The sequence below is a fragment of the Lepidochelys olivacea genome (assembly GCF_965140295.1).
Source record: "Lepidochelys olivacea isolate rLepOli2 genome assembly, chromosome: 10".
NCBI lineage: Eukaryota > Metazoa > Chordata > Testudines > Cheloniidae > Lepidochelys > Lepidochelys olivacea.
In genome coordinates this window covers 55,316,427-55,341,518 of record NC_140420.1, presented here as the reverse complement: position 1 = coordinate 55,341,518, position 25,092 = coordinate 55,316,427, and the positions used below count along the sequence as shown (strand labels likewise).

The 25,092-nt window shown below is 41.2% G+C and overlaps 1 protein-coding gene across 1 annotated transcript in view; it reads right to left on the bottom strand.

Moving 5' to 3' along the window:
- MTMR10 (myotubularin related protein 10) overlaps positions 1 to 25,092 on the bottom strand; it is a 67,707-nt gene that overhangs the window by 19,404 nt on the left and 23,211 nt on the right. Inside the window, exons 3-5 of the mRNA XM_084641463.1 lie at positions 17,342 to 17,478; positions 15,629 to 15,701; positions 13,474 to 13,616 (exon numbers count right to left, since the gene is read on the bottom strand). Coding sequence (XP_084497589.1) covers positions 13,474 to 13,616; positions 15,629 to 15,701; positions 17,342 to 17,478 — 353 coding nt within the window. The remainder of the gene's footprint in view (positions 1 to 13,473; positions 13,617 to 15,628; positions 15,702 to 17,341; positions 17,479 to 25,092) is intronic.

Below are 25,092 nucleotides of genomic sequence, written 5' to 3'. Positions count from 1 at the left end.
GAAGTCTTGCATTTTAGAGCCCAACCCTCACATTATTTCTTGAAACAGCTGCCTCCCATTTTTACCTCTAAGGCCTGCAGGAGTTATGTCAATCCTGCAGCAAAATACATCCCATTCACTGATGCAGGGGACGACAGATGGCTTCAAGACTTTTGGAGTAGAAGTAAAGGGATTATCTAGGAATAAGGAATGGCCAAATTTCCATTATAATACGGGTGCTCTCCTCCCTCTATAGTTACTTCTGCCTTATTTTTCAAAGGGTCTAGCACCCCTAGCTTCCCATCAATTTACAATTTCAACCCCTCTGAAAAAACAAAATATTGTGTTGTTTTGACCAGGCATGAGGATTTACAATTAGTTAGATATATCAGTAAGTCGTGTCTTCTCCATTCCCTGAATGGTCTTGAAAATGCAATGTGAGCCAGACATCAGCCTGATAACTTTGGGTCTTGCCCTTAGAAATGCCGCATCTGACTGGTATTTAGTCAGACAAGGAAACACCTGCTTACCATATAAGAATGCCTGTGAACTCAGCAAGTCCCAACATCTCTGCTAAGAATGATTCCGTGATCAGAGTATACCAGGCTGCGTCACTTGCCCTATCCTAAGACGGGCACTGCTTCAGAGCATCAAAACCATAGAACAATTATGTCCCCATCACTGCAGCATAAAAAGTTGTTTCTACAGGATCAGAAATTAATGCAATAGAAGACAGAAGCTCACTCAGTAAAGCTGCACACTATGCAAAAGACAAGGTCAGAATTAGGGCTTGATCCTGCAAACACAACTATTTGTGTTTGCACATGAATAGCACCAATGAACCCAAGAGGAATTCTCACATGAGTGAAGTTAACAGTGTCCTAAGTATTCCAGGAGCAGGCCCTAAATTTCAATTATAATTAAGCTCTGTCATTCTTTATCTGCAAAATTGGGTACTCACCATAGAAAAACAAATTGTTTCCCTTCTGACCAGAATGGACAGAAGGAAACAGTAAGGGCCAAATCTCAGAAATGGAGCAAAGCCCCCATAAAATTCCAAGCAAGGCTCTTTTCATACCCCAATGCTCCAAGCGGGGCTCATTTTAAAGGCTTTATGTTTGCCTTCTTCCTCCCCTCCAAATAAATGCTCAAAATGTGCTGTTTTACTAAAATATGCCTCCTTCACCTCCAAAGGAAGTATCTGAGGAAAGTGAAGGTCATTTTACTATATTAAATCTACTCCAAAAGTCTAGGTACAGGAAATTCCACTTGTCAGAGTTATTAAAAATCTTACTAGAGATTTATTTATTAAAAACTACTTTGCTGTGCAAGGAGCTGTTGAGACCTGTTACAGAGAGCTTCTTGACATTCAAAGCATTGAAGAATCTTCCTGCCTGGGATCTCTGCTACTGCTGGCCACAGGATAATGGACTGAACATCTTAAAGATGCCTTTGATTTTGCATGTGTATGCAGGATGCCCAGCACTTGTACTGAATGTACACTGAGAAATTTTATCTTATTTGTCTTTTCTTAAGCACATTTATTAATAAGTAAATAGCACTGCATCCAAATGCAATGGGACTAACTAAACCAGAAGTGGGGAACCTATGGCCCCCGGGCCACATCCGGCCTGCTGCTTCATTTCATCCAGCCCGTGGGAAGTCTCCATGCCACGGGCTGGAAGCCCCGAGCCTGTACCTGCAGCCCCTAGGTGCAATCAGAAAATCTCCATGCATGGCCACTGCCTCCCCTGGCGCCAGCTCCGCAGCTCCCATTGGCTGGGAACCACGGCCAATGGGAGCTGTGGGGGCAGCACCGGCAGGCATGGGCAGCACCCCGCAAGCATGGGCGGCATGCACTGCACAGAGCTGCCTGGCCCTTTCGCCTAGGGCTGGACATGCAGCCACTTCTGGGAGCAGCGCAGAGGCACAACAGGCAGGGAGCCTGCCTTAGCCCCACTGTGCTGCCGACCAGAAGCCGCGTGACGTAAGCGCTGCCCGGCTAGAGCCCACACTCCGAACCTTCTGCCCCAGGTCGGAACCACCTCCCACACCCCAACTTCCTCCCAGACCCCACACCTCCACCCTCACCCCAACCACCTGCCCCAGCCCTGAGCCCCTTCCCACACCCCCTCCCAGAGCCTGCACCCCAGCCCCCTGCCCTGAGCCCCCTCCCGTGCTCCAAACCCCTTGGCCCCATCCCAGAGCCCCCTCCTTCACCTCAAACCCCTCATCCCCTGTCCCACCCCAGAGCCCGCACCCCCAGCTGGAGCCCTCACCCGCTCCCACACCCCAACCCCTGCCCCAGCCTAAATCCCCCTCCCGCACCATGAACCCCTCATTTCTGGCCCCACCCCAGAGCCTAGGGGAAACCCCGAGTCTCTGCACCGCCCCCCCTCCCCCGGCTCTGTGTGGCGTGAGACTGATTTTTCCTGTGGGTTAATGGTTCCTGATAGAAAAAAGGTTCCCCATCCCTGATCTAAACATTAAGATAGGGAGCTAGATTTTGAGAGGCAAAAGTACTTTTTATAAAGAGATACCTTTTTAATTATTTGTGTATTCAAAGTTGTATCAAATTACATATGAAAAGTAATACAATGGGCCAGATTTTCACAGGTACTGGGTGCACTCATATTACTGAATATTGTACTGATATTACTACACTGAAGTTATAGGTGCTCACCATTTCTGATTTTCAGCCTTGAAGATTGTAAGCAAAAGCTCACGTATGAGAAATGGAACCTAGCTATATACAGTGTGCCTCTTTATATGCCAAACATGCCATAAAATACAGTATCGCCACTTGGACTTGTCAAAAATTATTTTGTTAAAGGCTTTATAATGAGTAAAGTCTTAAACCTATATTAAGACTTACACTAAGCAGTCCTATTCAGTAGCAAAGAGACATCAACAAGTTAATGTAATTTTAAGGGTGAAGATCATAAGTCTGACTATTAGTTCATGTTGCTCAGTTTGGGTTACATTACAGGATGGTGACCCAAATACACAGAATTACAACTGCAGGGATCACACTAGAAAAATCATACCCCACCCTATTGGGTACTCTTTTGTACTTCATTAACTGTTGCCTATTCCTCTTTATTTTGCTACATTTTAACCCCCATACAGCATAGATAGGTACATTTAGGGCACTATTTAAAAACAAACAAACAAACAAACATTCTTTGCTTCCAAGGCATTGAGAAAGTTCTCTCATGTTTTGTTTCACTTGTTATGGGGAGAATTTTCTTATAGTTATACACATGAAAACAAGATTGCCGGGACAGGCCATTAAGGGATTAATACAACTGATGGCACGATGCCTCAGAAAAGTCAGAGAGTACATTCAGGCTTAACTCCGTATGGGGATTACTACAGTATTTCTAGTCCTAAGTATAAAAGGAACTTAAGAGTGGCTATATTTTCATTTTGATTTGACTTTTGATGAGAACATTCTCTATTTGTAGAACCAACTTTTAATGGCTGCATACTAACTGCAAACTATTTTTTGCATACTATAAATGTCACAAAAATCCAAATACAGTCTTAAAGGAACAGTTCCCTATACCTCTTCTCCTATACTACTGTTTTCAGTTCAACAATGAAACTACAGCACAAAACAGGTTGGGTCTGATGTCATTCCAGTTTAAGTAGTCACTGGAAAATTACTTAGCATGGGGCTTTGAAACTGTTTACTTAATTAAGCAGATTCTTGTTTGGGTTTTTTGTTTGTTTCTTTGTTTTTTTACAGGTGGAGGAGGAGGGTTGGTCCATTTCTTTAAAAGTGCTTAAACTCTAGGTGAAACACTGGGTTCATTACAATACTGATTGTATACTCCATTTAGAAAACTATTTCAGCTATTTCACAGGGTTCCCAGGGTAGGAAAGGGCCATTAGCCATCACAAAAAATGGATAACTCCATTTGAATTGCTAGAAGTCATGCATGTGAAATCTCGATATACTTTATGTTTTATCATACAAATCTTAGCTGAAAATCAACATGACTGGCAAAGTAAGTATTCATTTTACTATCAGACTTCTATACTTCAGAAAAAGCTTCTTATACTGTTGCTATTTCCAGCTATGTAATTTCTGTAACATAATGAGCACCTTCTTTTGTCTATTAAAAGGATCACTTTAATCAATCTATTGCACTAAAACAAGAACAGAGGTCTGCAAATGTACAGATGCTGGGCTTAATTCTCTAATTTATTAATCAGTTTTACACTTGTGTAACTCCACTGAACTCAGTGGAGTTACTCCTAATACACATTTCTGGGAGGAGAGTCAAAGCCCGCTAGGTGTAGTAGTTTGATCAAGATTGGAGAGTTGAATTGCAAGCAAAGAAAAGGATATAATTTCAAATCAGAAAATTGAAAAGAGCTAATTTTAAAATCAAATATTTGAAACCTGGCTCCTTCTCCATTTGCCTGACAAGTCTTGAGTTCAGGATTTTGTGATATCACAACTACCTGAAACAGCACCTTCCAGCATTATTTTAGGTGGCAGTGACCTTCACTGCGACAGGGAAATACTAGACTTTGAACCTGAGAAATAAGTGGAAGAGGGGCACCTTTTCAAAATCTTCATTTCAACATAGAATCACAGAAAGAGTAGGAAATGATTTAGGTCACATACATGGTGCAGCTCTCTGTAAGGCTATGTACTGCATTTTTTCTAGTGCTTTGTCTAGTTCGGTTTTAACATATGAACAAATGTTCTTGTAATTTTTTAGTTGAAAACAAAAGCAATTATTTAAGATCCCAAATCACTATGAACACATATGTAAACAATCTTTAAAAATCACCTTTAATTTCCCTCTGGAACACACACAAAACCTAAGAAAACTGAAATATTTATTAAAATTGGATAAGATTTAATTAGGTTTTCATATACCATGAAGCAAACAACTGGAACACATAAAATAGTAACTGCCAATTCAGGCCCTGATTCTGCATTGTGATCTGAACAGGCCGACTGTTGCATCAATAGAGTCCCTCCAATGAAGTGAATAAAGTATCTCCCAGACGCAGTAGTCCACCTGTGCTGATCATAGTATAGAGTCATGGCCTCTCTTTCTTCCAGATGAATGCTAACATTTTGTTCTGCTACAATCTTCACTTGGAATTTTAGACCAGTGAAATTAACACAGCCTATCAAACAACAATTTATTTGCTAACAAGAACTAAAGCCCTATTTGTGTTCTATCCATATAGTAGCTTTATTGCCTGGGACTTTAAAGACAAGCAAATTCCATAGTCCTCAGCAGAATGCAGTCAGAAGCTGAAAGCTCAAACTGAAGACAAACATGTTTTACAGGAAGTGTTCTTGTACCAAACTGATAAACGTTCAGCATTTTTCCCAACTGCAATTGTGCAAAACCAAAGATATTCAGAACCATCATTTAAAAAACAGGAGAACAGTTTTCACTTACAGGAGATATTGTTAATTAAAAAGTAAAAATAATGGACTTAATTACCCCTATCAGTGCTCACTGTTGCAAATTACATCTCCCTGTACCAGCAGTGCCCCAAGAGCAATTCCACGTCTTGGAAACACAGGTGATGTTTGCACTGCAATCACAGGTGAAAGTAAGCCGGTCCGGTCCAGTCCGGCGTACTGGCAAGAGCCAGTACACCGTGCTGGACCAGACCGGCTTCCCCAGGCTGGTGCTTAAAAGGCCCCAGGGCTCCCAGCCGCAGCCCTGGGGCCTTTAAATCTTGATTTAAAGGGCCTGGCCCCGCCTCTTCCAGTTGAGGCCACGCCCCCTGCTCAGGACTCCGGAGTATGGTAAGTCCTTTAAGTTACTTTCACCCCTGACTGCAACCCTCCTCACCACATGTAACAAGGACTGAATCAAGTTCCATAATATAGTTTATTCATACTCCATATTTGCAAATCCTCTTTTGGCACAATGAAAAAATAACCCTCTTGACCCCCACCCAACACACAGGCTACATCTACACTAACAGCTAGGGGTGTGATTCCAGCTCACGTAGATGTACTCGTGTTAGCTCTCATGTGAGCTAGCACGGTAACAATAACAAGGTAGCCGAGGTAGCACTGACAATGACAGCAAGTTCTAGAAGCAATGAGCTCATCCAGGGGTTGGGACGGATTTGAACTCAGGATGGCTAGCACAGTGTTGTCACTGCCCATGCTACTGCAGCTGTGCTACTATTTTTAGTGTGCTAGTTCAGATGAGAGCTAACACACGTGTGTCTACGTGACTGGGAATCACACCCCTAGCTCTTAGTGTTGTAGCCTCAGGCAACTGTCCACAGCTCTTATGCCATGCTCAGTACAATTTCAAATGCTAAGAAAGTTTTCTACCACTTTGTAGTAATTCATAGGATATGTCTACACTGCAATAAGACACCCACATGGGTTCCTGGGGCTCAGGGCTATAAAATTGCAGTGCAAATAGTGGGCTTGGGCTGGAACGTGGGCTCTTGGACCCTACGAGGAGATGTCTACACCGCAATTTTATAGCCCTGCAGCTTGAGCCCCAGTCAGCAGACACAGTTACATCTGTTTTATTGCAGTGTAGATATACCCATAAAAGCCAATTAAATGCAGCAGCTATTTGATTTGTGTGTAACAATACAGATAGTGTAGATAATAGGTAAGAGTATAACTATTTCTACACACTGAAGATTAAGTTGCGATTTTTTCTCATTTCAGAATCTTTGTTTATGCAAGCATGTTACATTATTGAATTGCACAGTATTTTCTACTAGGCCCTAAGAGAAACACTAAAATAGAGATTTTATTTTTTTTTAATTTACTTAACTGAGTTTCATTTTGAGAAATCACTCCAGGAGCCCATGTCTCCAAAGACTCTAAAGACATACATGCCTTGGAGATCCCAACAAAGATCATACCTTTTGTATTCCTGAACCTGACAGATAACTAATTTTGTGATTTGTGCAACAAACAATTAGAGTGTGCTCAGTCACCTTTTGTGTGAGCCAGTGATACAGGCCCACTGACTAGGATTGTCTGATGTACATCAGGTACTCCTAGGGGAATTCTGCACCACCACGCAATGCAAAATTTTGCAGAAATGAATGCTGTGCACGCAGAATTTCCTTTCCCCCACAGAAATGGCCTGCGGTGCTGCTGACCACCACTAGTGGTTGCTGGACCCGGCGGAGCCCAACTCACGCATAGAAGACACTGCTGGGGGGAGTGGGAGGGAGCTAGATAGTTTCTGACAGCTGCCGTTCCCAGCATGCCCTGACGGAAGGACAGGGCGGTGCACAGGAAACTCTGTGCAAGCCTGGGACTGAGCATCAGGCTGTTTCTCCTTCTGGATCCCTGGGGCTGTAGGGCGTGAGTGTCTGGGCGGGCAGGGGCCCCATGGCTGGGCTCTGGCAGGGGAGGGGGTGTGGGAATCTGGGCCAGGCAGGCCTAGAGCTGGGCTTTGGGTGGGAGGGGTTGTGAGTGCCTGGCTTCCAGCTGCGGTCCGGTAGGGGAAGGGGGCAGAGAAACAGGAAGTTGGTTGTCATAGGGGTTTCTTTAACTCTACTCCTGGGGGAATTTTTGAGAGTGTCTATATTGTTACAGACATACTTGCTGATAGGTATTTTGAAATAAACTACCAAAATAATTGAAACTGGCGTGATTATTTAGTGTTATTTTGACAAATAAAATTTGCAGTATTTTAGTATATTATGTGTAGAATTTTTATTTTGTCACAGAATTTTTATTTTTTGGCACAGAATGCTCCCAGGAATAATCAGGAGAAGCTACAACAAGCAGCAGAGGATAAAACTGAGGCAGTAAAATAAAAAAGCTGTTTAAAGGCATTTCAAATGAAAAATAAAGAACTGAAAGACAGGATAATGCTGGGGCCTGAGAGGTTAAGAAATGTTGGGTCTCTGCAATACTGTCACTGTGTACAAAAGGTGACAACTAAAAACAAAAAAGAAGTGTCTCATCTCCCCTCCCCTGTTACCCCTAAAAATATTTATGACTTGTGGGGGAAGAGCTGGTTTTGATTGGACAGGAATAAGGATTTGGCCTGGATTACTTTTTCTCCTTTTCCCTGTATAATTATGTGTCTGTGTATATAATGAAAGAAAAGGAGTACGTAGCTCACGAAAGCTTATGCTCAAATAAACTGGTTAGTCTCTAAGGTGCCACTAGTACTCCTTTTCTTTCTGCGAATACAGACTAACACGGTTGCTACTCTGAAACCTGTGTATATAGTATAGATCTCATATACCTCACACATTTTAAAAAAGCTTCTCAGAGGAATGGAGATGTGGGTGTTGGAGACTGGAAAGACCAAGAAATTGCAGATATATTTAGGCAGTAGGACACTACAGGGCATGTGCCACTCTTTTGTACTGCCAAGTCCCACTGTTGCACTGTCAGGCAACATACCAAAGGCAAAATCTTGCAGCCACCAAAGTGATAATATCCCAGAATGACGCATCCCTGGTCAGTCTCATTTGACAGTTCTGAAATTGGTCCATAGTATCATTTAATAACCGTTCAATATTGTTGCACCAAATACTTACGAATTAAAATTAAGTGATATATTATAGTTAAACCTGTGCAATCGGTACAATAGCAAACATTTTAAATTGTAGTTTATATAGCCAGCTGCTATAATGGCGAGATAGCAGTCCTTTTTAATTATTACCACATTTAATCGTAACTGAAATTAAATTAAAATTCTTGCTTTTCATTAAACTGTGAAACTAGCCATTACTTCTCTTTTCAAGTTTCCTGGCTTAAGCCTTCCCCCAACCCTCTTACTCCTACTTCCCCTTCCTCCCACACCCATCTGGTTTCTCTTCTTTTGGAGGCTTCTCAGCTTTAATTTGAGGGCAAAACAGCTGAATCAAATTGTAAAATAATGATGGGTCTGGAGATTTCCCCCAGGATTCACTAGCCCAACCTTGTATCTATATTCTTCTGGATATCATGCCCCTTCAAATGGACATGTAACTTAAGAGTGCAAGGGAGCATTTAAGAAATACATTGGCTGCTGTTTCATAGTTAAGACTGAAGCTAGCTTCTTATTATAATCCTGATTTTCAAACCCCTTCCTAATAATGTCCTCCAAAATAAATTAATCCTCCTGAAATTTCAAACATTCTGGCATCCTCAGGTAAAAGTTTTCTGAGCAGTTTAGGTATGGGGTGTTTGTGGCGAAAATCAGAAAAAATGAGCTTTTAAAGTTGTATCATTATCATTAACACAGCATATTTGTTTATGGACACAGTCAAATAATCAACTATATGTTCCCTATATTGGCTACAAACTTATTATTTTTCCATTGTAGACACAGATCAGTACTATTAGTTCCTGAATGTCTCATACCTGCTGGAATATTAACAAATCGCTTTGCTACTAGAGCCTATTCTTCCTCCTCCTCCCCCGCAAATATCCCCTAAGCTCACTCTCCTTAGGGACAGACCACATTCTTTGGGCCCAAGCCTTCAAACACTGACACACACAACCTGACTCAGAGAAACAGTCCAATTCATTTCAAGGGACCACTCACATGACTCAAATTACTCTTTTTTACAGGTTTTTACAGTATCAGGCCTCCAGACACCAAATATGTGAAAAGGTTAAGAGGAATTCAAAGCTAGTTTTTAAAATAATTTTATTCAAGTTTTTCTAAATACCTGCTTTTAAAAGTAAGTCACAGTCTCAGTTTGCAGAGTACAACACTTAAGTTGGCCTAGTTTCCAGCAGTGAATACGTTCTTTGATGTTTACTGTGTTTAGATATCTCAAAGTCTTCTACAGACACAGTGAAAAGGTAAGTGTCTTTGTTTTGCTTCAACAGTGACTTCATTCATAACACAGAGGAACACTGTCCTAAGGGGATCATGCTCAGATCATGCTCACTCTGGGAGCCCAAGGGGAATTCCTCTGCTCTGACTTGCACAGCCAAGTTCAGTTATGCAAATTTTCCAAATTAAATGTCATGTTGGGGATCTGATTTATAAATCATTAAAGTTCAGTCATTACAACTGCTTCATTGGTAGGCTTCTGATTTTAAATGGAGGCTGCCTCAGACAATGAAACAGAATCTGTAACAATGGGTCAGGGTCAGTTCTACTATTTGACTTTTTTTCCCAATTATTTTAAACTGTCAAGAGGGGGGAAAAAATGTTATCTGGGACGACCTTTTTCTGTTATAAATCTCTCACATTTGTCTTCAGTTGAATTAGTCTGGCCAATTCACAGTTCATGACACAACTGCTGAACTTTACGGTCTCATTACCCAATATTGGAAACAGGCATCCTTTAAATTAAGCTGTCCAATCAACAAGCCCTTGGAAGAATTTATAAATATACAATTCCATGCAGCTCATAGTTTTCATGAATAGTTCATAACCTAGCACAAGAAGCGGCACACAAATTAATTAGGCAAAAAATGATATAGCAGACACATACATATTTTGATTTTTCCCAGGGGAAAAGTTGGGATTTCTCTAGAACTTTATGTAGTGTAAAATACACTATGCCACCTTTGAGCCAAAGAAAATTCTATTCTTTTTCCCAATAGAATTCAACAAGGCCCTGATTTTTAAAGATGTGGCCCTCTTTGCACCCACAAATTGTAGGCAGAATTTTGTATCCACAATTAACGTTGCATGGACAGTGCACAAGTAATATTAAAGGAGTACTCAAAATCGTAGGTGTAAAAAGGCTGGCTAGGCCACCCTCACAAAGATTCACCAATAGACAAAATAATGTCTTACTCACTGCTGAAAAAAAGAAGCAGAGGCCAGAAAAAAAGCATGCCACAACACAGATCTGAAAGATGTAAGCTGAACACCTGGAGACAGAAGCATTTGATCCAAGATATCATAGGTTCCTTCTTCTCTGATTATGCTACATCCTAAAATAATCTAATTAAACAAAATCCTGACTGGACCAAAACTTCAGTTACATATGTAAAGTGTTCTCATCATTCTGCATTAGCCAGAAAGTTGATTTTTTTGTCATTTTGCCCTCCAGTGAGGCAAAGGTGCTTCTAAATGTATTTTGGTCTTCAAAATTATGTAGGAGCTCAGCATTCACATAATTAAAAAGTTAAGATTTTCAGTAACTGTTTATTTTGTTAGTGCCAACTAACTAGGCATATAAAAGTGGTGATGCCAGATAGAATATCCTGCTTGTACAAGTTACATTTATTTTCCTGGTTAAAAAAGAAAGGTGCAGAGAGCCAGAAAAGAATTCAATGGGAAAGGAAGGAAAGTCTACATCATCAGTATTGGAAGGAAATGTCAACAGTCTAGGTTGCTTGTTTGATGAGTACAAACCAGTTTGCAGGTCAGGAAATTCCCTTTTATTTAAACACTGAAAATAGGAATGCAGCTAATAAACTATCTAATCTGTTTTGGATCTAGGATTTTATAGTTTTTACATTCCCCCCTGAAGGAATCAGACTCCTTTTCTACATCAGTCTTCCCAGAATTTAAAAAGCCCAGCACCAATATATCAGGAAGTGCCAATGAATGGTCTTGTTGTTCAGGCTTTATTGAACTCCAAACATTCACTTGGAATTTTTGACAAATTTGGAACACCAAGCATTTGCCAGAAAATACTTGTCCAGATTCCAGGAGGTATATTTAAATTTCAGCATTCTAACCTTTCGGTAACTTTAGGTTTCAAATTTCCAGTACATACTTGGAAGTACCTAACATTTTCCATTTTCAGCTGTAAAACAATCTCTACAGCGGGATATGTAGCTCAAATATATCATTTGACTGCAGCCTTGGAAGTTTTAAACCAACCTTTAAAATACTGGCTCCCTAAGTCTGCAGTCAGTTTTTAAAGTAGAACAGATTTGATTTCACTAATGCACTGAAAGAGTATTACAAGGGGGGTAGAAATTACACAACAGTAAGCACACAATGCAAGTGCACACTGGAAAACATTTGCACAAATTTCCAGTTTGCGCATGCACATGACTAACAACATACACATTTAGCTATGTGCACGCACAATAGGAGATTTTTGAGTTCACATCTGGAAAGGAACATATAAAGCAGATGTATAAATACACATCTAGGTGAGGCCTAAAAACTAGGCTTTAAGTTTTGATGATGCAGGAGACTGGTAATTGGCCTTTCACCTTTGGGTCACGGGTCTGAATTTGACCTCTCACAATGGCAAAAACAATTAATATCCAAAAGTTGTTTGCATATTTAAAGGAGTTCCATTTTCTAGGGAACAGGTATCCACATCAAAGCACATCACTATTATAATTAGCACACTTGATGACAGCCTCAGTAGAAAGAATGAATGGGAATGGAGACTAAACTACTCACCCTCCACTGAGGGTTTTCCAGAACAAAGTTGGTGTATACTGGGAAAATAAACACTTCCTGTACTGCACCTCAAGTGAACATACTTCAGACGTGTGACGGGGCAAGGCCAGATGGCTATGCAAAAGTAGTGGGAGATAGATATATTAGCTCCAGGCTAAACAAATCCCTGGTATCAGGGTAAGTGAAATGGCAGCTGCACCAGGTCAATTAAGACACCTGGGGCCAATTAAGAACTTTCCAGAAGGCAGGGAGAAGGCTAGGTTGATTGGGACACCTGAAGCCAATCAGGGGCTGGCTGAAACTAGTTAAAAGCCTCCCAGTTAGTCAGGTGGGGGTGCATGTCAGGAGCTGTGGGAGGAAGTTGCGCTGTTGGAGAGACTGAGTAGTACACACCATATCAGGCACAAGGAAGGAGGCCCTGAGGTAAGGGTGAAGTGGAGCTTGAGGAAGTGAGGGCTACTGTGGGGGAAGTAGCCCAGGGAATTGCACATGTCATATTTCTAAAAGATCAGCTAACATAGCTGATACTATTAGGGTCCCTGGGCTGGAGCCTGGAGTAGAGGGTGGGCCTGGGCTCCCCCCGCCCTTTGCCCCCTGATTAATCACGGAGACTGGAAGACAATAGAGACGGTGTAAGGAAGGATAACTTCTCACCTCCCTCGCTGGCTTATGATGAAAATGGCTCAGACTGTGGCCCTTCTCTCTAGAGAGAGAAGGGTTATGTGGAGGGTCACAGTGAGCCTCTGAGGCTAGCGAAATCCACCAGGAAACGTGGGACTCATGGAGGCAAGGACAGAGCTTTGTCACAAAACACTAGCTCCTTTAATCTAGAACCATTCAAATATCTACATATGTATTTTCTTGATGTATTAGTGAAAATACACTATATAACATCTTCTGTTACATCTATGTTTAGGCATATTTACCTCATCTGTACTAGAAAAGATTCACATTTCATCCTGAGATGATTTTCTGTAACCAAATTATCTTAAAACACTATTATAGATATAAACCTGCATTTTATAAAGACTAAAAGGTAGTTTTTAATTGGTGAGACTGAATTAGTCTTCTTTAATCTCTATCAAGAGCTTAAAAAACCATGAGAAATTGCATAATACCAGAGATGGCACTGCAGGAACTCCAACACAATAAGGAATTTTAAGGAAAAACTGCATGTTTTTAATACCTTTTTTGCACTTTCAGGACCCGCTTCATCAAAGCGAAATCTGACAATACGGAAATCTTTGCAATAAATAATTAATTCTGTTGGATTAAATTTAAGTTTCTGGTTGGGACCAAGGACCTTCTGTTTCCTCTTTGTGTCATTAACTAAAACAAAAAAACAAACATTGTTAAAGATCAAGAATAGAGTATACACTTAAAGAAAAATACTGTTAGTTACATTCAGATGACACCAGTAAGACTGTAAAAACTAATATTGTTTGAGTAGAACAGATGCAGCTCCTTGTGAGTCAAATTATGATCAAATGTCTAGCTCTCCAAACAAAACTGACTTATAGCTGTTGTCCTCATTTTCCCTATCACCAAATGACCATTGGTGATGGATAATTATATTCCACGAACAAGGGATTTCACATACAGCACCTCTTAGCAACCCATCTTGCCTCCCATGTTGTTCAGCATGAGTCCTCTCCTGACAAGGTCATTTCTTAATGATTGACTAATGAAGCATCATTACTAGGATGATATACAATTTGATCTCTGCCTATTAAAACCTGCTTGCTCAGTATGTCACTTTTTAAGGCATTTCACTAATAAAATCCTGACTTCAGTGTAAACACACTGATACTAATCTGTCCAAAATTTTGGAAGGGAAATACTGTACCCCTTCTAAACCCACCACAACTTAATTCAGTTAAAAAGGAAAGTGGACAACACAACTCTGCGGATGCCCCTTGGGATAGAAATAGGGTCAAGTAGCTCACCTCTTCACTCCATCCTAATACTATCCACTGTTAGGCTACGGAGGATTAGGAATCTATGCCAACCATTGCAAATTTCTCCCAGAGATGACCTCTGTTAATGGAATCAAAAGCCAATTTCAAATTGACAGAGACCACCTATTATTTTACTTCCTTGGGACAAATGAGTAACGGCAAAACAATCAATCATGGAGCAGCCATTCCTGAAAGTGGCTTGCTCCCATGCAAACTCTCCATGCAATCCACTAATCTCCAATATCTGGGATAGATTTTTAAAACCATCGGAGAGATTAATTGCTCAGTAATTCCCAGGATAATTTGTCACCTTTTCTATATAGTGAAAAAATAACACCAGTGAACCAACCTGCAAGAAAATATCCTCTATTATTTATATGAATAATACCAATTAATATTATAAATATAATATTTATATTAATTGCTAATACCAAGGCCCACCAAACGATACAGTCTTTATAAACATCTGCAGAGAGAATATCCTCATCAGGAGCTTTGTTATGGAGGTGTTGGTTTATCAAAATTCTATCTTACCCAGTGGAGAGAGGGGACCATTACAGAAAGAGACATCAGGCAAGGTCCAATGAGATAGGAGTATCAGTATAATGCTGCTCATCCTGTAATTTTGACAATCTTAATAACTATTATGGGAGCTTATGCAGGTCCAAAAGCTGGTTCTCCAAAACTGGATAAAAGTTTCTCTCTAATTTTAAACTTAACTAATAGATTCCACTTAATCTGCTTTAAAAATTTATATCTTCAAAATAAGGAATAAAACACACTTGGGCCATAGTTTCTGGCAGAAGACAGAAATTCACCTGCAGGATGCTGATTAATGTCCTGTTTAAAAGCCACTATAAAGTTAGAGAAACAAGATCACCTTAAAATCAGAACTGCAATATAATGTATTTTGTTGTGTATGGCCCAATTGGCTTGGTGGTGGGAGTACCATCTATAAATAATTGTAATTCTGAAAATCATTGGTTATCTTTTTTCAATTTAAAATCTTAAGGTAGAAGAGATGTTCAATTATATGCAAAACAGTTATAAATTAAATGGAAAACCAACAGTTATTAAAAAGGCACTGTTTCTTGAACAATTATGAATTCAGAATTGTAATCTCACATACTTTAAAAAGCACATGGAAACCAAATTTAATGCAAGTCTTGCAAAATTTCTCATTTGAATTTTATCCAGTCTTTAGATTGCTTTTCTGACTTGTACCTAAATTTAAATTAATTTGTAACTTCATAGAAAGACTAATGAAATTCAACCTTACCTGTGCACGATTGTGCCTTAATACAGAAAGCAGCTAATAATTTTAACTGTAACATACAACTCATCTTTTAAGCTTTTCACCATACTTAAATGACTTTTCCATACCTGTGACAACTTGTTCAATGCATGTTAGTGGCACATCATGTTCACCAAGGAGGAGGTTTTTATAATGGAATTTCTGGAACAGAGACAAACTCATGATAAATAACAGGAGCTTTACAGCAGTATTGTTTTTACAACACAATTTAGAGAAAACACTGACAGATATTTCTCAAATAAAAACAATGTGGATTCTATATAAAAAAAGTTAAACAGACAATATTTACTTGGAGTTTTCTAGCCTAGTCATGAATCATTTCAGCATCAAACTGACTGCAATTTAAGATGAAAAACCATTACTGCAACTATGAAAAGAAAAATGCATGTCACCTTCCATGAGCAAAGTCAAAGCTTCCTTTTTATAACACCAGATGTAACAAAATAGATTAAGTGTGGAGGATTGCTCCTCAGAGCAGCTACAGACCCCAGGTTGAAAACTTCAGAAACAGTACACTGAGCCCAAAACATAATTATATATGCTGCAATTAGCCATCTGCTACTATTGTCACATACTATTTTACAATGGTAGGAGCTACAAAGAGTATAAGCATGCAAAGGAGTGTAATTTTTATAGTTTACAAATTTAGTTTAAACTCAGACCACTTGAAGAGAGCAGAGAAATATTATCAGATCACTTCAATCTAAAATACTGTATTGTGCGTTTTTGTAGGAAAGAATGAGAAAAATGACCGCAGAAGAAGAGAGAGGCAAAAAATGCATTTGATAAGGAAACATAATGCTAATTTAACAAATTAATTTAAAAGTAATATGCCTTTGGAGCCTTATATATTACTCGTCTCCAAAACTAAGACACTGAATATCATGGAATAGAATTATATTAAACTTTAAGGCTGTTACAGCTATGATTTCCATGCCACAAAATATGAATACAATAAATTTGCTTTGTCATAAAAGCCATGGCCTTTGTCACCCCACTAGTCACTACTGAGCAAGACTCCTTCATGTATTTTCACTAATGTAGTTAAATACACGTCCAGTCAGGCAACTGAGTACTTTAAAAAAAGTTGTAAATGATTACGAAATTTTTATTGAAAAAAAAGTATAAATAACTCAGTTTCAACAACCTTTATTGTATTAAAAATATTCTTTGCCAAGATATTTACAAATTAAACTAAGGTTATGACTTTTGCATGTTTTGCCATGCCCTTTCCCTTTTCTGTTGTTATGAACAACCAGCCTTAATTGTTATATATTGCTGCCTCTGTACTAAATATGATCATTTCACTAGTATCTTGTCCTCTCCCTTACTGACTTCAATAGGAGTTGGGCACATATTAAAGACTTTGCTGAATTGGTGCTTATATCTACATAAAGGAATCTTGGAATTCTCAGAATTCAGTAAGGTGTTCCATTATATTTTCCAACGAATAGTAAAGTGTTTGGCTTTTTAACAGCACTTCCCAAAACACCCTCCTGCAAACAGTAGCTCGCTGTACTTCCATCAACTGCTTTGATACCATAAGTTCAAATGACATGGAAAATAATACTCTGATGTCAAAAACTTACGATCTGTAGATACAATAGGACAAATTAAGGATTGGCATACCAATAATTCAGGATGGATATTTGAACTTCCTTTGTTTTATAAAATGAGGCTAGACCTCTCAATTACTTGAGGAATTTATTGTGGTTTAACCGAATCTATTTTATTAATCCTATTCATCATGAATCATGATGTATCAATTGAGAGAAACAAACCTGAAGTGGCATGGGATCATCCGTAATAAATGAAATCTTGAAGTTACTGCAAACCAATTTCCCCCAGAGATCATACTGACTTGTATCTGTTGCAATACATTTTCTCACAAAATTGACTTCATTTACCACAATTTCACCTAAAACAAAACCAAAAAAAAAAAAAAGAGTAAGCTATTTAAATCTCTTTAAAGATAGAAACATTGCAAGTTGGTGATTTCAAGTAAGGTGTTCCCCTTAACCTTTATTTTCAAATGGTAGGTCAGAAAGCATACTAACTTGGATTTTAACATGAAAGCTGATCAGTGGAAACCAGAACTGTGACCTTTTCATTGAACCACCACTTATAATAGTACAGAAAGAAAGAGAATTAGGAAATAATTAAAAAAACAAAACAAAACCACACTCCTGAGTCATGAGTCTACAGGTCCATGAAAATTGTGATATGCCACCACTGAAGTGTTTTTGTTTTAAAGCAATGACAGCTTAAAATGGAAAATGATTAAGAATAATTTGTTTAAAAAGCCTCAGCTAAAATGTATGGTATGTATTATATGTCAGTATGTTTCTAAAACCTGTACTGTTTAAATTATATTACAGTTCTTTTGTGAACCTGCAGGATCCCAAATTTCAGAATCAATCATCAGAAAGCCAACTTGATTATCAACCAAATCCTCATTTGCACATCTAATTATCTCTGATTAGTACTTGGATATTTAGACTAATATTCAGAGTAAATCCATGAAAGATGACACACAAGTTGTAAAAAATACGCTCAAAAATATCACTCTCCTTTTCAGAGCTTCTACTGACCGGCTGATTCATGAGACTAAAATGTTCCTTTGGTAAAAGAGGCTACTTAAAATGCATATATTTAAATTCATTCAGGATTCTTCCCAGATAGAAGTCTCTCAAGTACAAAGAATAGTCTAGGAGAAACTATGCTTTAAACAAGAGGAACACACAGATGCCAATCATATTGAAAGCTATATTCAAAAAGCCTTCATAGCTCCCCTCCGAAGCCGCATCAGCCGCGAGAGCCGCGCCGCCCGCATCCTCCCCGCAGCCAGGTAAGCTCCGCCGGGCGGGGCGCTGGGGGCCGGGGCCGGGAGCGGGGCGACACTTGCCCGCGGGACCCCCCGAGCCGGGGCGCTCAGGGCGCCTGAGTTCTACGGCCGGCCCGCGGGACCGGGGGCAGTCGCTGCCGTGCCTCAGTTTCCTCGCCCTGCTCCAGCTCGCAGGGGCTGCGAGGGCGCCTCTGTCGGTGTCTGCGAAGCCGAGACCCTGCGGTGCTGGGGCCCACAGAGACCCACGGCCGGGGAACAAGCTCAGGGCCAGTCTTCAGCTCAAGATACCCCCATCCCAGCCCCATAGCCTGGGCAGGGGCCATGCTGCCCCCACCCTCCCGTGGGATCCTTCCAGCTGGGCATTTTCCGTAATGCCTCCTGGATAAAAAAAGTTGGATTAAAAGTAACTAAAAATGTTTGCAACCAGCTCTCCCCAGGCAGGGCCGTCTAGCCAGCCCGGCCTGGATTGCGAAGGTGGCAATGCCCTGGCTCCCAACAATTTGCAGGCAAAAAGTGCTCGCTGAAGACATGGGTGAATAATCCCCAAATGACAAATACATGCAAGAATTTTTTTTATCTGCTCTTGGAAAATTTGCACAGATGAAATTTGCAGAATGAATGGTTGTTCTTTACACGTCACTAGCTCAGCTGTAGCTGGGGGAGTGCGCACCTTTGGGAGAGCTCGGAGATAGCAAGTTGCAGGGGGGGAGGTTTAGAATGGATATTAGGAAAAACTTTTTCACTAAGAGGGTGGTGAAACACTGGAATGCGTTACCTAGGGAGGTGGTAGAATCTCCTTCCTTAGAGGTTTTTAAGGTCAGGCTTGACAAAGCCCTGGCTGGGATGATTTAACTGGGAATTGGTCCTGCTTTGAGCAGGGGGTTGGACTAGATGACCTTCTGGGGTCCCTTCCAACCCTGATATTCTATGATTCTATGAATTCTACCTATTAGTATCTGGAATTGAAGTTCCTGGAAGCTAAATTACAGGCTACACACATCCGATGAAGTGAGCTGTAGCTCACGAAAGCTTATGCTCAAATAAATTTGTTAGTCTCTAAGGTGCCACAAGTACTCCTTTTCTTTTAGCCTACGTACAGCTTCCCCCATTTTCCTTCAGGATGTGCAATCTGTTATTTTCTGAATCTCCACATATAAACAAAGTTCTCTTCCATATCAAAGGAGCCACTTGTATTGTTATAACACTTCTGTTGTCGGCTGCCACAGGTAACAAGAGCATGCATATGGAAATTTAAGTTTATAACAGTTTAAATATTTTCAGTTATTAAAATATTAAATAGTACATACGACTGATTGACTAGTGATGAAGACTAACTTGCTCATCTAGGGCTTAATTCTGCAAGGTTATCTCCAATTGCCAGACCTGACGGGGACCTGATGGTGCTCAGCACCTTGGGCTCTGGGTGCCCAAAAGACTTTACCATAATATACTTAATAGATTACAGTTAAATGGCAGCAGAAATCATTTACAGATTCAGACATGCCAAGAAACCTTATTGGGTCACCCACAGTCCAGCTCCCTGGTCAGCACATTTTCCAATATTCTTCCCAATGTACTTATCACTTGGGAACATTATAACATTTCAGTGCTTCCAATAAACTATTCCACAAGCTACTACATCTTACTGTCAAGATGTTTTTCCTGATATACCATCAACATAATCCCCAAATTGTATACTTTATATTTTCTTGTAAAGTACCACCAAATACCACATTAAAATTCCTTTCCACCGTTAGTGCTAACAACCTTCGTATACTTTACGCGATGTTCCCTGCCAAACCCCCTGCCTGTATTAGTCTCTTAACCAAACATTTTTGGGTCTTTCCTCATAAGTGAAACCTTCCAGGGCCTTTATAATTTAGTTGCTCTTCTCTGAAGCTATCCAATGTACCAGTATTTCCCGAACAATGTGGTGCCCAGAACCAAATACACTATTTCCCTTAATACTCAAAGAAACATATTCAGAATGGCTGATTAATACATGCTAAAAATTTTCATGTATGGTATTCCTTTACTGTTCTGTCAACTGGATTTTATTTTTTTAAACAGTGTTCATTCCTTACAGTTGTTCAGGCTTCAGTTTTATAATTTTCTTGTTATACGACTTTGTAAATGTGTCTTTTTATGAAGCAGTTCAATAAGCTGAGAGTCAGCTTATTGTTTCGCTCTTTTATTAATGGACCTTTTTATCGTCATTAGTGCCCCTATGCATTTGTAAAACACCTCTCATTTTACTAATGAGAACCAACCAACATTTGGGATATGCCCACTAGGTAATCTTCATCATATCTAGTCCTCGTTGCTTCCTCCCTCCTCACATTTGTGCAGAGACATTTTAATATTCATCTATTTCAGAAAATTCTTTCTTCTGCCTTACTTTTTATGATGGAAGTACATGTCAGACCTTTTGACAGCAGTGAAAGCTCCCCAAACCCTCAAATACCCCCTCCCGCAATTTAAAACCCACTTCGAGTCAAATGAGTTTTGACCTAGGAGTTTGGTTATCTAGCTATTCAAAATACTCAGTATGCAAAGGCTCAGGGCTCAGTATGCTGTCAACCATTTTTTAAAAAGTATTTTTAAGTTGTGCGTTTTTTTTTTAAAATCAATGTGAAAGCTTGCAGTGCAGTTAACCTTTAACAGATGGAGTTTTCAAGGGCCTTAGTGCAAGTCTATATTTTTTAATAGTGGGATCCTAAACCTTTACCCTGGAGTTTCATATTAAGACACTTAACCTTTAACACTTGTTATTCAGTGGCTATATTAAATAATATGAAGAAGGATGCAAAGCATCGAAAACTCCATAAAATAGAGGAAACTAGCTAAATAAAGGGAAAAAATTTATCTGTCTAATACCAGGAAACATTTTGCTTTAGCCAAATCCACATCTTAAGAGATGCTTTTTCTATGTCAGTGTATACGATTAAGCTATTCAGAGCTATTATGCTGCACATTTTTACAATGTAGCTGCTTCTTTTTCCAGTAAACAGTCACAAGCTGTTCCAGACACGGAAAAGCAGTCAACACTTTCATGTGACTTGAACAGTCAAAAAGTTATCCCAGGAAACAAGAGAGCAGTCTGTATAAACCCTGACAGGAAACTAGAACAAATTACAGGGTTACCACCCATTATATATGAAGTGTATTCAAGTAATAAAAATCTACCCAAATTCATGATTCACAAAGATACTACAAGAGCCCAAAGCTTATTAGTTATTAATCTCTACATTTGAACACATACAATTTTACAGAATTACAGATTTCTAAGATTCTGGTAAACATTCAAAAAGAAGCGCATATGTTATTGAACTTGACTTCACAGCATCTTGGATGCAACATAAAGCTACTGCTTAAGGGGACCCATGAGAACTTATTTAAGTGACCCATTGTGTTATTACATCACCATCTCCTACATCCCATAACAGTCAAAATCAGAGACTAATAATCAACAAATAAAATCTTATTCAAGCGATACATTTCATGCCGATAATATTTAATTTTTTAGGTAAAGCCAAAGATTGTTCTCTTAACTGTATAGCTGGCAGACATGGACATGCTATGTCTTCCTATCATAAAACTGTTAGATATCTTGATTAGAGCTACATAAACAAAATGTAGCTTGTTAGATAAATGAAAAAGCAATACTGTACTCAACAAGTCACAAATATTCTATTCCATTTTTCCCTCCTCATACAAAAAAAAAATATTAAGCAGTGCAGAGATAGGATTTATGGCATGTACCTTGCCTTCATATTTTTTCTTGTAAGGTGATCACTTATCGGCGAGACCATAGTTGATTATAGGTAAGGGTAAGATTTTGTCACAGTTATTTTTAGTAAAAGTTATGGACATGTTGCGGGCACTAAACAAAAATTCATGGAAGCCTGCATCCAGTCTGGGGAGGAGGCGTGGGGGTGCGAGAGGGGCTGACTGCCGCCACTGGAGATGACAGCTGCATGGCTGAAGCCGAAGAAGTCAGGGAGGGCTGTTAAAATCACAGAATCCGTGACCTAATCACATCCTCACTTATCGGTAATGCTGAAATCAGCTTTGCCTCTCAAGGGGAAATCGATGAGCCTCCTAAGCGTAGTGGTTGGATGGGGAGATGATCTCTGACATGGAAAACAGAGGAAGATTGCAGTTATTCATAATAGCTGCCATCCCAGCCATCTCCTGGGAACCTAGAATCCACCATGACGCTACTCGGCCTTCACCGTCCTGATCATGCGAAATATCTTGACCAGAGGCCAGAGAGATGGACCCAGATAATACTGCCACAGGCTCTAGCTAAATCCCAAATACCACCTGGGATATTAGACTGTCAGTGACCCTGTCCCACCCTCTTCATGTGTTCTCCTTCCTCACATTATTTCTTCTTTTCTATCTCTCTCCTTTTGCCTTTTACCAAAGGAGCGTCTGGTCAGGCTGGCCAAAAATGCATATTTTGCAACACTGCTGTGAGCCTGTGACCAAAGAGACAGATTATAGCAATGCCCTGAAAAGCCCAATGTTGGTACAAGTTTGCCTGGTCTCAGTGTGGCTAATAAAACTGTGTCATGTCTGAATTTTTCCGGCAGTTTAAGATGGCACGTGAGAGTTAACACCAGACAGAAGCCACATTTTATATCTTGTTTTCCCTCGCCTTTTTTTTTTGTCTTATTTTGTTTTTTAGGAAACAGAACTGGACTTTAAAACAATAGCAATAACCGCTCAAATTTCAACTACTCCCCACCCCCGAAAAGGACAATTATTACCATCTAAGCAACTGTCACACAGGGATTTTTCCTTCTAGAAACTCTCCAGCAAAAGGAAAAGGGAACAAGGGACGTTAAAATGAAAGCCTTACTTAATACTTTATATTTCAAATGCCTGAACTATTTTTCCTTGTCTGTATCTTTATTAAAAGGTTACAAAGATTTTTAATGGCGTGTTCGCCATGGTTAAGGTTCACCGAGGCCGGCAGCAGGCTGAGTGGGGCCTGCAAGTGGCCGGCAGCCAGAACCCAAGACCGGCAGCGGGCTGAGCGGGGCTGGCGGCTGGGACCCCAGACCAGCAGTGGGCTGAGCGGCTCAGCCTGCTGCCAGTCTGGGATCCTGGTCCTGCCCACATAGAGTGGGTACCTACCTTCTCACTGGTTCTAGTCCATTCTCTTCCTCTCTCTCTGCACTGAGCACAGGGTGAAGGATCAGGCTGGGGGTTGGGGTGTAGGGTCTGGCCAGGAGCTAGAATGAGGGAGGGGGCTCAGGATTGAGGCAGGAGGTTTGGGTGTGGAGTGCTTACCAGGGCAGCTCCCATTTGGTGCGAGGGGTGCAGGTGGGAATGTGGAGGGGTGGGGTGCAGGAGCTCCTGTTTGGTGCTCAGGGTGGTGGTGGAAATGTGTGGGGTGCAAGAGTCAGGGCATGGGGTGGGGGGGGCTGGGTATGTGGGGGGGGTTCTGGAGCCAGGGCTGGGGTCATGGGGGAGTGCAGGGGTCAGGGCAAGAGGCTGGGGTGTGTGAGGGTGCATGGGTCAGGGCAGAGGTCTGAGAGTGTGTGAGGGGGCTCCAGGGGTCAGGGCAGAGGGCTGGGGTCATGGGGAGTGCAGGGGTCAGGGCAGAGGGCTAGGAGTGTGTGAGGGGGGTGCAGGGGTCAGGGCAGAGGGCTAGGAGTGTGTGAGGGGGGTGCAGGGGTCAGGGGGCTGGGGTGTGTGTGGGGGGCTGCAGGGGTCAGGGCAGGGAGCTAGGGTCATGGGGTGCTCCCAGGCCCCTGCACAGAGCAGCTCACGGCAGGGGGCTGGAGGGGATATGCCAATTCCACCCCCCTTCCCCAAGACCCCATCCCCACCTCTTCTCCGCCTCCTCCCCAGAGCAGCAAGTGCGCTGCAGTTCCACTTCTCCCCCTCCCCCGCCAGGGCCATCAGCTGACGGGAGGCAGGGAGGGAAAGGAGGCAGGTCAGGAACCCCGCACGCTAGGGGAAGAGGCGGCGGAGGGGGGAGCTCACCTGCCCTGCAGCAGCAGCCGGCAGGACCAAGCTTCTTCACCCTGCCCCCGCGGGGGGAGGCGGAGAAGAGCGGGTCGGGGCAGGCAGGATTTTTAATGGCACACTGCTGCCTACCGGGGTCCCGGCCTGGGTTCAACAGCGGGCTGAGCGGGGCCAGCGGCTGGGACCCGGCAGAGAGCAGCATGCCATTAAAAAATCGGCTCGCGTGCCGTCTTTGGCACACGTGCCATAGGTTGCCGACCCCTGGTCTACTACCTAGCTGAGAAGGAGAACTAATAATGGAGGACATCAAGAAAACTGAGGTGTTTAATGCCCGTTTTCCTTCAATCTTCAATAAAAAGGTTAACTGTGGCCAGAGGCTTAACAACGAGGGGGGAAAGAAACACAAGCCAGAACAGGGAAAGGACAGGTTTAAAGACTATTTAGATAAGTTAGATTAATTCAAGTTGACAGGGCCTGAAAATGTTCAGGTCATGTCAAACCAACCTAATTTCCTTCTTTGAAAGTGTTACTGGCCTAGTGGAGAGGGGAGAAGGGGGGAAGTAGTAGACAGAATCGATCTTTATTCTAGTAAGGCTTTTGACACAATCCCTCATGACATTCTCATAAGCAAAATAGTCAAATGTGGTCTAGAGCAGGGATTCTTGACCTTTTTCTTTCTGAGTCTCCCCCCCCCCCACTAGAAAA